Source organism: Pleurodeles waltl, chromosome 2_2 (genome assembly GCF_031143425.1).
Source record: "Pleurodeles waltl isolate 20211129_DDA chromosome 2_2, aPleWal1.hap1.20221129, whole genome shotgun sequence".
NCBI classification, from domain to species: domain Eukaryota; kingdom Metazoa; phylum Chordata; class Amphibia; order Caudata; family Salamandridae; genus Pleurodeles; species Pleurodeles waltl.
In genome coordinates this window covers 498,380,710-498,395,497 of record NC_090439.1, presented here as the reverse complement: position 1 = coordinate 498,395,497, position 14,788 = coordinate 498,380,710, and the positions used below count along the sequence as shown (strand labels likewise).

Genomic DNA, 14,788 nt, shown 5'->3' with positions numbered 1-14,788 from the left:
CAGACAGTCCACTGGGATATTTGAGGAGACCACCACCTGTTTCAGGCCATTGACCCCTCCCCATTCTAAAGTAACCATTGCCATGGGATGTACTTTTCTCTGATTGTCAGCGTTGGTGACTGTGTAAGTTTTTCCAGTCAGGTATTGGCCAGGGGAAACCGGTTTCTCTGTCACCATGGTGACACTGGCACCTGTATCCCTCAGGCCCTCTATTCTAGTCCCATTAATTAAGAGTTGCTGTCTGTATTTTTGCATGTTAGGCGGCCAGACAGCTAGTGTGGCTAAATCCACCCCACCCTCAGAAACTAGAGTAGCTTCAGTGTGGACCCTGATTTGCTCTGGGCACACTGTTGATCCCACTTGGAGACTAGCCATACCAGTGTTACCTGGATGGGAGTTTGGAGTGGAACCTTTCTTGGGACAGGCCTTGTCTCCAGTTTGGTGTCCATGCTGTTTACAGCTATGACACCAGGCCTTTTTGGGATCAAAGTTTTTACCCTTGTACCCATTGTTTTGTGAAGAGGCTCTGGGCCCACCCTCCTGTGCAGGTTTTTGGGGGCCTGTAGAAGACTCTTTACTATTTTTAGTTTTGGTTGTCTCATCACTCTTCCCCTGGGGAGTCTTTGTGACCCCTTTCTTTTGGTCACCCCCTGTTGAAGTCTTGGACACCCTTGTCTTGACCCAATGGTCCGCCTTCTTTCCCAATTCTTGGGGAGAAATTGGTCCTAGGTCTACCAGATGCTGATGCAGTTTATCATTGAAACAATTACTTAACAGGTGTTCTTTCACAAATAAATTGTACAGCCCATCATAATTACTTACACCACTGCCTTGAATCCAACCATCTAGTGTTTTCACTGAGTAGTCTACAAAGTCAACCCAGGTCTGGCTCGAGGATTTTTGAGCCCCCCTGAATCTAATCCTATACTCCTCAGTGGAGAATCCAAAGCCCTCAATCAGGGTACCCTTCATGAGGTCATAAGATTCTGCATCTTGTCCAGAGAGTGTGAGGAGTCTATCCCTACACTTTCCTGTGAACATTTCCCAAAGGAGAGCACCCCAGTGAGATCTGTTCACTTTTCTGGTTACACAAGCCCTCTCAAAAGCTGTGAACCATTTGGTGATGTCATCACCATCTTCATATTTAGTTACAATCCCTTTAGGGATTTTCAACATGTCAGGAGAATCTCTGACCCTATTTATGTTGCTGCCACCATTGATGGGTCCTAGGCCCATCTCTTGTCTTTCCCTCTCTATGGCTAGGATCTGTCTTTCCAAAGCCAATCTTTTGGCCATCCTGGCTAACTGGATGTCCTCTTCACTGGGGCTATCCTCAGTGATTTCAGAGGTGTTGGTCTCTCCTGTGAGGGAACCAGCATCTCTGACTATTATTTTAGGAGTCAGGGTTTGAGGGACCCTGTTCTCCCTAGATAGGACTGGTAGGGGGGAATTTTCCTCCAAGTCACTATCCTCTTCCTCTGAGTTGCCACCCTCAGAGGGGTTGGTCTTTTCAAACTCTGCCAAAAGCTCCTGGAGCTGTATTTTGGTAGGTTTGGGGCCCATTGTTATTTTCTTTATTTTACAGAGTGACCTTAGCTCCCTCATCTTAAGATGGAGGTAAGGTGTGGTGTCGAGTTCCACCACAGTCACATCTGTGCTAGACATTTTGCTTCTAAAAGTTGGAATACTTTTTAAGAATCTACAACTGGTTCTAGAATCTAATTCAAACTTTTACAAACTTTTAAACTCTAAAAGAAATGCTAACCAGGATCTAACACAAGGCCCTAGCAGGTCTTTTAAGAATTTAGAAAACTTTTCAAATTGCAAAAATCTATTTCTAATGACAATTTTGGAATTTGTCGTGTGATCAGGTATTGGCTGAGTAGTCCAGCAAATGCAAAGTCTTGTACCCCACCGCTGATCCACCAATGTAGGAAGTTGGCTCTGTATGTGCTATTTCAAAGTAAGGAATAGCATGCACAGAGTCCAAGGGTTCCCCTTAGAGGTAAAATAGTGGTAAAAATAGATAATACTAATGCTCTATTTTGTGGTAGTGTGGTCGAGCAGTAGGCTTATCCAAGGAGTAGTGTTAAGCATTTGTTGTACCTACACATAGACAATAAATGAGGTACACACACTCAGAGACAAATCCAGCCAATAGGTTTTTGTATAGAAAAATATATTTTCTTAGTTTATTTTAAGAACCACAGGTTCAAATTCTACATGTAATATCTCATTCGAAAGGTATTGCAGGTAAGTACTTTAGGAACTTCAAATCATAAAAATTGCATGTATACTTTTCAAGTTATTGACAAATAGCTGTTTTAAAAGTGGACACTTAGAGCAATTTTCACAGTTCCTGGGGGAGGTAAGTTTTTGTTAGTTTTACCAGGTAAGTAGGACACTTACAGGGTTCAGTTCTTGGTCCAAGGTAGCCCACCGTTGGGGGTTCAGAGCAACCCCAAAGTCACCACACCAGCAGCTCAGGGCCGGTCAGGTGCAGAGTTCAAAGTGGTGCCCAAAACACATAGGCTAGAATGGAGAGAAGGGGGTGCCCCGGTTCCGGTCTGCTTGCAGGTAAGTACCCGCGTCTTCGGAGGGCAGACCAGAGGGGTTTTGTAGGGCACCGGGGGGGACACAAGCCCACACAGAAATTTCACCCTCAGCAGCGCGGGGGCGGCCGGGTGCAGTGTAGAAACCAGCGTCGGGTTCGCAATGTTAGTCTATGAGAGATCTCGGGATCTCTTCAGCGCTGCAGGCAGGCAAGGGGGGGTTCCTCGGGGAAACCTCCACTTGGGCAAGGGAGAGGGACTCCTGGGGGTCACTTCTCCAGTGAAAGTCCGGTCCTTCAGGTCCTGGGGGCTGCGGGTGCAGGGTCTCTCCCAGGCGTCGGGACTTTGGATTCAAAGAGTCGCGGTCAGGGGAAGCCTCGGGATTCCCTCTGCAGGCGGCGCTGTGGGGGCTCAGGGGGGACAGGTTTTGGTACTCACAGTATCAGAGTAGTCCTGGGGTCCCTCCTGAGGTGTTGGATCTCCACCAGCCGAGTCGGGGTCGCCGGGTGCAGTGTTGCAAGTCTCACGCTTCTTGCGGGGAGCTTGCAGGGTTCTTTCAAGGCTGCTGGAAACAAAGTTGCAGCCTTTCTTGGAGCAGGTCCGCTGTCCTCGGGAGTTTCTTGTCTTTTCGAAGCAGGGGCAGTCCTCAGAGGATGTCGAGGTCGCTGGTCCCTTTGGAAGGCGTCGCTGGAGCAGGATCTTTGGAAGGCAGGAGACAGGCCGGTGAGTTTCTGGAGCCAAGGCAGTTGTCGTCTTCTGGTCTTCCGCTGCAGGGGTTTTCAGCTAGGCAGTCCTTCTTCTTGTAGTTGCAGGAATCTAATTTTCTAGGGTTCAGGGTAGCCCTTAAATACTAAATTTAAGGGCGTGTTTAGGTCTGGGGGGTTAGTAGCCAATGGCTACTAGCCCTGAGGGTGGGTACACCCTCGTTGTGCCTCCTCCCAAGGGGAGGGGGTCACAATCCTAACCCTATTGGGGGAATCCTCCATCTGCAAGATGGAGGATTTCTAAAAGTCAGAGTCACCTCAGCTCAGGACACCTTAGAGGCTGTCCTGACTGGCCAGTGACTCCTCCTTGTTGCTTTCTTTGTTCCCTCCAGCCTTGCCGCCAAAAGTGGGGGCCGTGGCCGGAGGGGGCGGGCAACTCCACTAAGCTGGAGTGCCCTGCTGGGCTGTGACAAAGGGGTGAGCCTTTGAGGCTCACCGCCAGGTGTCACAGCTCCTGCCTGGGGGAGGTGTTAGCATCTCCACCCAGTGCAGGCTTTGTTACTGGCCTCAGAGTGACAAAGGCACTCTCCCCATGGGGCCAGCAACATGTCTCTGGTGTGGCAGGCTGCTGGAACTAGTCAGCCTACACAGACAGTCGGTTAAGTTTTAGGGGGCACCTCTAAGGTGCCCTCTGTGGTGTATTTTACAATAAAATGTACACTGGCATCAGTGTGCATTTATTGTGCTGAGAAGTTTGATACCAAACTTCCCAGTTTTCAGTGTAGCCATTATGGTGCTGTGGAGTTCGTGTTTGACAAACTCCCAGACCATATACTCTTATGGCTACCCTGCACTTACAATGTCTAAGGTTTTGTTTAGACACTGTAGGGGTACCATGCTCATGCACTGGTACCCTCACCTATGGTATAGTGCACCCTGCCTTAGGGCTGTAAGGCCTGCTAGAGGGGTGTCTTACCTATACTGCATAGGCAGTGAGAGGCTGGCATGGCACCCTGAGGGGAGTGCCATGTCGACTTACTCGTTTTGTCCTCACTAGCACACACAAGCTGGCAAGCAGTGTGTCTGTGCTGAGTGAGAGGTCTCCAGGGTGGCATAAGACATGCTGCAGCCCTTAGAGACCTTCCTTGGCATCAGGGCCCTTGGTACTAGAAGTACCAGTTACAAGGGACTTATCTGGATGCCAGGGTCTGCCAATTGTGGATACAAAAGTACAGGTTAGGGAAAGAACACTGGTGCTGGGGCCTGGTTAGCAGGCCTCAGCACACTTTCAATTGTAAACATAGCATCAGCAAAGGCAAAAAGTCAGGGGGCAACCATGCCAAGGAGGCATTTCCTTACACCGCTGTTCTCAGGAGTTTCTTGGTCCTTTAGGTTCAGGACAGTCCTCCGAGTCCTAAGAGGTCGCTGGTCCCTGTCGGCTGCGTCGCTGTGCAGGTTCTTGGAGTCTGGAGACAGGGCGGTAGGGCTGGGACAAGGTCAGTTGTTGTCTCCGTCGTCTCAGCAGGGCTTTCAGGTCAGCAGCCCTTCTTTCTTCAGGTTGCTGGAATCTGATTTCCTGGGTTCACGGTCACTCCTAAATACTCAATTTAGGGCGGTGTTTAGGTTTGGGGGGCAGTAGCCAATGGCTACTGTCCTTGAGGGTGGCTACATCCTCTTCGTGCCTCCTCCCTGAGGGGAGGGGGGCACATCCCTATTCCTATTGGGGGAATCCTCTAAGCTCATGATGGAGGATTTCTAAAGGCGCAGGGATCACTTCAGCTCAGGACACCTTAGAGGCTGTCCTAACTGGTAGGTGACTCCTCCTTGTTTTTCACATTATGTTCTTCTGCCTTGCCGCCAAAAGTGGGGGCATTGGCCAGAGGGGCGGTCATCTCCACTAGCTGGGATGCCCTGGGGCGCTGTAACAAAAGGCATGAGCCTTTGAGACTCACTGCCAGGTGTTACAGTTCCTGCAGGGGGAGGTGATAAGCATCTTCACCCAGTACAGGGTTTGTTCGTGGCCACAGAGTGACAAAGGCACTCACCGCATGTGGCCAGAAACTCGTCTGGTTGTGGCAGGTTGGTAGTAACTGGTCAGCCTAGCACTAGGAATTGGACTGGTATTCAGGGGGCACCTCTAAGTTGCCCTCTGGGTGTATTTTACAATAAATCCCATGTAGTCTTTATGGTTACCCTGCACTTACAATGTCTAAGGTTTTGCTTAGACACTGTAGGGGCATATTGCTCACGCAGCTATGCCCTCACCTGTGATATAGTGCACCCTGCCTTAGGGCTGTAAGGCCTGATAGAGGGGTGACTTACCTATGCCACAGGCAGTGGGATGTGGGCTTGGCACCTTGAGGGGAGTGCCATGTCACTTAGTCTTTTTCTCCTCACCAGCACACACAAACTGTGAGGCAGTGTGCACGTGCTAAGTGAAGGGTCCCCTAGGGGGGCATAATACATGCTGCAGCCCTTAGAGACCTTCCCCGGCCACAAGGCCCTTGGTACCAGGGGTACCATTTACAAGGGACTTTATCTGTGTGCCAGGGCTGTGCCAATTGTGGGAACAAAGGTACAGTTTAGGGAAAAAACACTGGTGCTGGGGCCTTGTGAGCAGGGTCCCAGCACACTTTCATTCATAACTTGCATCAACAAAAGGCAAAAGGTTAGGGGATAACCATGCCAAGGAAGGCATTTTCTCACAGATATGCATACTGATAGCTCCTCACGGAAAGGGGGGGAGGGGGGGAGGGGTCAGATAATGTTTCTACTCGCAGGTGCCAAATTGGTATCTTTGTGATAGGGTTACCTCACCCCATGACTACCCTTAAAGGGCAGTGATCAGGCATGGTTCAAGCCAGGTGTGTCGAGCTATGCACCCTTTGGAACCATAGACGTTGGTGCCAACATCAAGTCTATTCTGGTGTGCAAGTCGTGGACCAGGGAATAAAAAGAGCATTCTCGCTCTGCCGGTTGCCCTGTCGCCATAAATCGCGTAATCCGCTTCCTGATCTCCAGGCTGCAAACTCCAGGTGGGTGTGCCTACTTGGCGTGGTCAGCAGCTTGGCAAGGGAGCGATCTAGTACAACATCAGGTGCACAATTAGTCGCCACCCCAAAACTGTGTCCCTTGTTGGAGCCCGAAACAAACTGGGTGTCAGTGTGTTCAAAAAGCTCCCCTGGTTAGTATTGGATGCATATATACCTACTAGTGTCAGTGGTGTACCATCTAGGTGGCCTTCAGTTACAACGTACGGACCATCAAAGTCTATTTATGTGCGGTCTGCCACGAAGGGCACTCCAAGTGCTACCCATATTGCCACACCTCGCGCAAAGGATGATGATGTGGTACCGAATACTTGTCCCTTCCAGCTAGAGCGCAGCTTCCCGAGGGTGGCCTCTGAAAAATGTTTTGTGTATCATAGCTATATGCACCTGATGGCGCTTCAAATATGCATGAATAAGATATCTCTTGAGTGGTGTAGCCATGCCCTGCACATTCCATGTGATCACATTATAGCATGTTATAAAGGCTTGTGTCTGTGCGGCCATGCATACTTAGGAATCCAAATCTGCCCTAGGCCCACATCAACCCACCCTTTTTCTATGTTGGTGAGGTTCATTTGCACCCTTCTTGAGATATTGCTTCTGCTCATCTATCTGCTGTTACTCCCCACTCCCAACTTGCAAGTATTGAATGGTGGCAATAACAAAACAATTTAAAAAACATACTCAAATAGGAACAAAATTAGATCTAACAGAAGACCAAGACTGTGCTTCACCAACAACACTAAGCCAAAACAACGTAGCCTGAGACCAGGCATGAGCGTCAACTGGTCCATATGGAATAGACCACGGGGGTGAGTGCCTTGTGTGTTGGCTCGAGCACTCGGCGCACCGGATGTTGAACTGGACCCACCAGCCAACCCAAGCTATGAGGGGGGCAAAATTCCCTCAGAATGTTTCAATGCTGACCTCCTGGGGTTCCATTTGGCATAAGCTTATCTCCCCTGAGGCTGAACAGATGGGCCCCAGGGAACGTTAGCCTTTCTAATGAGGGATGTTGGTCTCAAATATAGGCTGAGCGGGGAGGGAGTGACAGCCCATGGATAGAATTTTCAGAGTCACTGCAATCTCCCCGCTCAAGATCTTAGTCCGGAGACTCCTGCAGTGTTGAGAATGGGTTAGCTGCAAACTGCGTGGCATCAAGCAGTACACAGGATTGTTCCTTGACAGCCTGTGCCGGCATGGTTTGGCTCTGTCTTGTGCGACGTTTGCGTTTCTTCCTGGGGGTCGACCACTGCTCCTCTGTGTCCTCCCTATGTGTCGGCTGGGCCAAGCCCTTGGCATGGAGCCAGATCCAGGTGTCCTCAGGTGGCATGAATGAGTTTTTGCGCCATCCTGCACCTGCAATTTTGCAGGGAACAATAGGGCATACTTGAGGTTATATTCCCGAAGACGTTGTTTCATCAGGAAGAAGGAGTTACGCTTCTTTTGAACCTCTGGATAGGCTCTGATGTTTGCATCTTTGAATTTTCCCCGACCCATGGGTACGAAAGAGTTGGAGCACTAGGTCTCTATCACGATAATTTAGAAGGCGATCGATCCAAGGTCTTGGATGAGCCCCTGGTGGCGGAGGTCTGCGTGGCACTCTGAGCCCACTCCACTAAGAAGAATTTCGGCACCTTGTCTTGCAGGTCAGTGAGCCACTGTTCCAGGAACAGTTCCACGTTGGTGCCTTCCACACGTTCCAGAAACCCCACCAATCTGATATTGTTGCGCCTTGACCTCCCTTCCGCATCCTCCGCTCTGCATTGTAATGCTGTCACGTCTGTGCTCAACTGTCTCACGTGCTCCTGCAGATCCTTTATTGTTGGGCACATCACTGCTATGCCTGCCTCTGTTTCGCTGACTCTTTCAACAGTTTGCGGTGATCCGCAGGTAGTAAGTTAACATCCTGTGTCAATGCATCGTTCTTTGTTTCTAGATAAGTTTTAGTGTCTAAGATGGCCTGTAGTATTTTTTCAAATTGTGAAGTATGATTATGAAGTGTGGTATCTATCTGTTGCAGGGCATAAGATATCCCCTCCAAAACTGCGGGCGGAATATCCGTGGCAGTCATTGCCACCGCTGGAGTCCTGGATGTTTTCAGTTTGCCCATTTGGTCTCCTGTTATTGGGGTCCCCCCCCCAGCAGGCGTTTTCTAGACGACTCATGGGCTGACAGATTACAAATGGTGTCTACAGGGCCTTTGTTAGAGTCCAATCTCGGGGAGCACAGCGTGTTCAGCCACTGTAACAACACAGGAGGATCTGCCGTCCCACCGCCGTGCACAGCCCCCCAAGACGCAAGGAGGTGGGCTGCAGGCACAGGCTGTCTGAGACGGCAGTTGATGATTTCACATGTCCCCAAGGCTATGCCAGCAGACGCTCTTCTGCTTGTACTCTACACACTACAATACTGCTAGGGAGGTGTCAGTACCACCACCAGTCTATGCGTGTCCAATGCGGGACAATGCCAATGCCAGTGCCAGGCTGCTCAGGTACGACCGCCGTGTAAGTGTATCCAGCATTGCTGATGATGTCACTGGGCCCCCCTTGGACCCGTTTCTCCGGCCCCAATCCGGCTACAGGACCCAGAATTAGTCTGAACCCTCCATGATCCGCCACCCCCTGGGAGGGGCCCGCAGCTCCTCACCTCCCAGCCAGGGTGGCCACACGGTTCCTCCCTCAAAAAGTGGGTGTTCCGGGAGGCCTCACCACGAAGGCGCCTCTAGGCCTGGCCCGGCAGCCGATTCTCCCCTCCTCAGCCCCCGCTGGGGCCGCAGTGCACCGCTGATATGGGGCCCCCTGCGTTCAGTCAGTCGATGCGGGCAGTGGCCTGTGTCTCAAGCCGCCCTTTCCACTGACCCGCCAGCATGGCAGCCGATGCTCCCATCTACAGCCACAGCCGGGGCGAGCCACCGGGCCCGAGCCGGTTGGCGATATTAGGGAGGGGACGTTGCGGGCCAATGCACACCACTGATATGGGTCCCCCAGGCCCAGCCAGTCAGCCAATGTGGAACACTTTGCTATCTATAACCAAGCTTATTGCCAACAGTTCTGTGCCTCTGCGTAGATTCAGGAGGGATGCGTTTCAGTTAAGGTAGAGCTTTCCACTTTAAATAGTTTCTTGTATACCCTTGATTCCTCGAATTCTGAGGAAGATTTGCTATGGCAAGACCAAAGTCCTCTTCATTGCCCCCTTGACTGGCCGAGAAGGTTGTGGTACTCAGACCTTCTCCACATCTGTTTGCCCTGCTCCAGCTACTTCTGAGGGCATACCTGTTCTCCCAGTTGGATTGACCCCAACTCCAGAGCCTCCACCTTTTATGCCTGGAGATTGAGTGTGGACACCTGAGCTCCTTCCAATTGCCTCCGCAGGTGTTTGCCATACTACTGTGGACTTGTTGCCCCTCCACCAAGACAGCCTGCTTCAGAAGAAGAAATAGATTTGTCGCCTGTTGTGTGGAGCAGATTGTGGATTCTTTGAATGTTTACATGATCAGAGGTCTTTTTTTCACAATCTTACTGGTCCAGGAGGGCTGTGCTTTGGCCAGGGTCAAGCGATACATTGCCTTGTCGCATTTCAATGCCTTACAGACCGACCGTCCCTCTTCAAATCTCCTATCAGGATCAGGTTTTTTAAAAGATTGATTCACAAGTTTCCTCCAACTCTCTTTGTGATGCCCTAATGGGACTTGAATCTTGATTCCAGGTTTGTGTGCTCCCGGTGAGCCTGTTCTCAGTTGTGCTTGCTGATGTTCAAGACAGTTATTCTAGTGGCTGTTACTTCGGCTAGGTGTGTCATTGAGTTGTAGCCAGTGACAGTTTTCCTGACCTTCACATGCTTCTCTGCAGACAAATTGGGAGGGCCATGTCCGAGGACCTGCTCTTTGAAGGTTACACAGGCAGCCAAAAAAGTGTATGACAGTCCAGAATAGGACTCTGTCCAGTTGAATAATACGCTGTATGAAGATATGCTAGCCCTTGGCAGGAGGGGCCTTTTGAAGGGAATCCTGGCCCACTCCACCACATCATTCAGCAAAGGAGTTCCTGTTGTTGACATTTTATATACATCAACATGAGCTTCTCGTTATGCCTTGGTCAAGCATACTGTTTGGATTCAGAGATGAGAATGGACGACTGTTTAGAATGCTCCAGAATTTCTTAGTTCCACCTCTCCATAAGACTCACCACCAGTGAAAGGTATTGCTTTCAAATCTATTCAGTAGTTAGCAGGTGATGAATCTGCAGTAGAAGTATCCATCAGAAGTAACTGTTTTCCTGTACAGTCCTTGCCAGTCCAACCTACCACTTTGTTCTGAAGGATGTTCATAGGCGGTATTAAAAAGCTTCCTACACCAATTGTTGCACCAAATGTTTCCAACTGATCGTTATTTCCTCTTCTCTGCTTCTAAGGGGCATGGAGTAAATGGATGTGGAATTGATTTAGGGGCACTGAGGTGGGTTCTTTATGGTTCCACTGATGTCATGGTGGTGTCACTTCCTGTTCAAAGGTAGAGCCAGTGCCCTCTGCCTTCGTGGAAGGGCTATGGAAAACGTTCCAGATGGAGTCTTGAGCTGGGGGATATCCAACAGATGAGGAATCTACAGATAAGTAGAATATACAATAGAATTTCCCTTAGAATGGTCCCTACCAAAGGTAAGTAACTTTTTTTTTTTTGACACTTTGATATTGCATTCTTCCCATACTCCATCTTCTACATAGTTGTAATTTTACATACATTTATCTCCTGAGGTTTGAGTTGCCCGTGAATAAAGGTTTAGATGGGTATGCTCCTTCATAAACAATGCTTGTGATTTACCAGCTCGACATGTTTCACGGTACTCATAAGTGGAAAAAGCTTCTGAAACGATGTGAAGACCAGGAGTCTAGAGTTTTCCAAAAGTTCACTGATAAAAATGTAGAACACTTGCAGTTAAAATCTTGTAAACACTACCATCTGAAAACTGCTCCACTTCCCACCTGTGTACTGTTACTTCCCTAAATTTAGTACCTGTGATTGTTTCAAAAATATGTCCGAATAATTCCCTATTTTTGCAAAAATTTAAAGTTTTTAAGCGTGCTAATTTCCTAGTGCTCTGTATGCAACATAGCTAACCAACATACATTATGATTTACTAGCAGAAATGGAGGGTTTTTTTCTTAATACTTTTTGTAGTGGATGTTTTTTGTTGGGCTCATGACTGGAGATTTAACTTCCTCTATGCTGTGTAGTTCTGCCACTTAACTTAGCAGCAGGTATGGTACACCAATACAGTCATTGCTTGGTAACAGTTTGGCAGTCTGAGCCAAGACGTATGGATTTTATCAATGGATGTGCTTACATGTTATAAATTTGGTGTTTCAGTTTTACTTGGTTGCTTATCAAAAATTGTTTATTTTGACTATTTACACAACCTAACTATTAAACGTGTGGCGTGATACATTGAAAAAATAAACTATTTAACCCTCTTATTGTTGATTGAAATGTTGTGAAAACCTTACCTGCTGGTAAGATTTTAACAGGATGAACTAGTGATGGTATGTTGCATAACTAGGTGAATATTGATACGTATGACCCATTGATCAGTTCATGTATAGCACATGAAAACAGTTCATGTGTAAAGCAGTCTTTTAAAAGGCAAGTATCAGAATGACTTGTAAAGTTTGTTGATGATGCCCGACATAATTTTTCTATATTCTCGCTTAGGCAAAGAAAGGCACATTGAAAGAAAAAAAATATGAACCATTTTCTTTTCCAGATGGTGAGTTGATCTTCTACTGACCTTTTACTGAATACAGTTCTACGTATGGACTCATGATAATGGTATAAGATTTGTTGTAGCCTAAGATATCAGTTTATATTTCGAGATGTTTGACAGCGCAACTTTATCATTAGTATTTTAGATGTGTTGCATTTGTTGAATGTTCTCTAGCACTGGGAATTGAGGAGCTCTGAAAATGGTTAAAAAGAACATGTTACTTACCTTAAATAGCACTCTGTTTGAGGCAATTGTGGTTGTAGATAAACTTGCTGTGCATACTCCTTCCATCTAGTGTTGGACCAAATGTGTGCAAGTTGTTTTTCTTCTAAGAAGTCTCAAGTTATGAGACAGTGTGACTCCTCCTCTAGCTGGTAATGTGCATGCTCATTGGCTGCAGTGTTTCCTTTCTGTTGTCTTGTTCGGACATGTGCTTCCATCCTAAGGGTCGCTACCATTGGAGTGCCCTCTTTGGTCTACAGTGGTTCCTCCCCTCCGTCTGTATTGTTCTTCAATCGCGCCCCTGTTTGTCTTCGGTCGATGGTTGTTACTTCGCTTAAGTGGGGTTCAAGTTGATCACAGCCCGCGTGGGCCTTGCCGTTCGGAGCCTACCTCCGTCTCTCCACCATGCCTCAACAGTGATATAATGGACACCTTTGAGATACTGTCCTTGTTGCCATGTGACCAATATTCACAGCGCAACCTCCATCAGGTGTGTAATTTGTGTGTCACACATGAGCACAACAAGGCTGCCTGCTGTTCGTTCCAATCCAAAGAGACTCTCTGCAACCGTCTAGCTTGTTGACTCATGATTTCAACAGGAGCAGCAATGACATCCCAGACTTCTTCGGTCCAGAGGACATCAAGGGGAAGAACATCATTGTAAGGAAATGCCTCCTTGGCATGGTTACCCCCTGACTTTTTGGCTTTACTGATGCGAAGTTATGATTTGAAAGTGTGCTGGGACCCTGCTAACCAGGCCCCAGCACCAGTGTTCTTTCCCTAAACTGTATCTTTGTCTCCACAATTGGCATAACCCTGTCACTCAGGTAGGTCCCTGGTAACTGGTACCCCTGGTACCAAGGGCCCTGATGCCAGGGAAGGTCTCTAAGGGCTGCAGTATTACTTATGGCACCCTGGGGACCCCTCATTCAGCACAGGCACACTGCCTCACAGTTTGTGTGTGCTGGTGGGGAGAAAATGACTAAGTTGACATGGTACTCCCCTCAGAGTGCCATGCAAACCTCACACTGCCTGTGGCAAAGGTATGTCACCCCTCTAGCAGGCCTTACAGCCCTAAGGGAGGGTGCACTATACCACAGGTGAGGGCATATGTGCATGAGCACTATGCCCCTACAGTGTATAAGCAAAACCTTAGACATTGTAAGTGCAGGGTAGCCATAAGAGTTTATGGTCTGGGAGTTTCAAACACGAACTCCACAGTTCCATAATGGCTACACTGAGAACTGAGACGTTTGGTATCAAACTTCTCAGCACAATAAATGCACACTGATGCCAGTGTGCAATTTATTGTAATATACACCCAGAGGGCATCTTAGAGATGCCCCATGAATACCAACCCGACTTCTAGTGAAAGCTGACCAGTTTCTGCCAGCCTGCTACACACCAGACATGTTGCTGGCCACATGGAGAGAGTGCCTTTGTCACTCTGTGGCCAGGAAGAAAGCCTGTACTGGGTGGAGGTGCTTCTCACCTCCCCCTGCAGGAACTGTAACACCTGACGGTGAGCCTCAAATGCTCAACCCTTTTGTTACAGCACCCAGCGATGCCCGCCCCTCCAGCCACTGCCCCCACTTTTGACGGCAAGGCTGGAGGCGATAATGGGAAAACAAGGAGTAGTCACCCACCAGTCATCACAGCCCCTAAGGTGTCCTTAGCTGAGGTAACCCCTACATTTAGAAATCCTCCATCTTGAGTTTGGAGGATTCCCCCAATAGGATTAGGGATGAAGAGGGTGTGTAGCCACCCTCCAGGTCAGTAGCCATTGGCTACTGCCCTCCCAGACCTAAACACACCCTTAAATTCAGTATTTAGTGGCTCCCCAGATCCCAGGAAATCAGATTCCTGCAACCTGAAGAAACAAGGAGGACTGCTGTGGACTAAAGGACCAAGAAACTCCTGTGAACAGCGGCCCGTTCAAAACCAGCTACTTCTTTGCAACAAAGAAGCAACTTCCTAAGACTGCATGTTTCCCGCCGGAAGCGTGAGACTTCTCACTCTGCACCCAACGCCCCCGTCTCGAGATTCAGAGAACCAACACCTCAGGGAGGACTCCCCGGTGACTGCGAGCCCGTGAGTAGCCAGAGACGACCCCCCTGAACCCCCCCTACCCCCCACAGCGATGCCTGCAGATAGAATCCAGAGGCTCCCCCGACCGCTACTGCCTGTAACAAGGGACCCAACACCTGGAACCAGCACTGCACCCACAGCCCCCAGGACCTGAAGGAACCGAACCTCAGTGCAGGAGTGACCCCCAGCCGACCCTCTGCCTAGCCCAGGTGGTGGCTGTCCTGAGAAGCCCCCCCTGTGCCTGCCTGCACTGCTAGATTGACCCTCGGATCCCTCCATTGTTTCCTATCTAAAACCCGATGCCTGCTTTGCACACTGCACCCGGCCGCCCCTATGCCGCTGAGGATGTGTTTTGTGTGCCTACTTGTGTGTCCCCCGTCCCCCCAATCAACAGTGGGCTGCCTATGCCTCAG

At 49.1% G+C, this 14,788-nt stretch overlaps 1 protein-coding gene across 1 annotated transcript in view; it reads left to right on the top strand.

Annotated features, from left to right (window-relative positions):
* The window catches only part of USP14 (ubiquitin specific peptidase 14), a 372,282-nt gene that overhangs the window by 302,881 nt on the left and 54,613 nt on the right, over positions 1–14,788 (top strand). Inside the window, exon 14 of the mRNA XM_069219990.1 lies at positions 12,014–12,068. Coding sequence (XP_069076091.1) covers positions 12,014–12,068 — 55 coding nt within the window. The remainder of the gene's footprint in view (positions 1–12,013; positions 12,069–14,788) is intronic.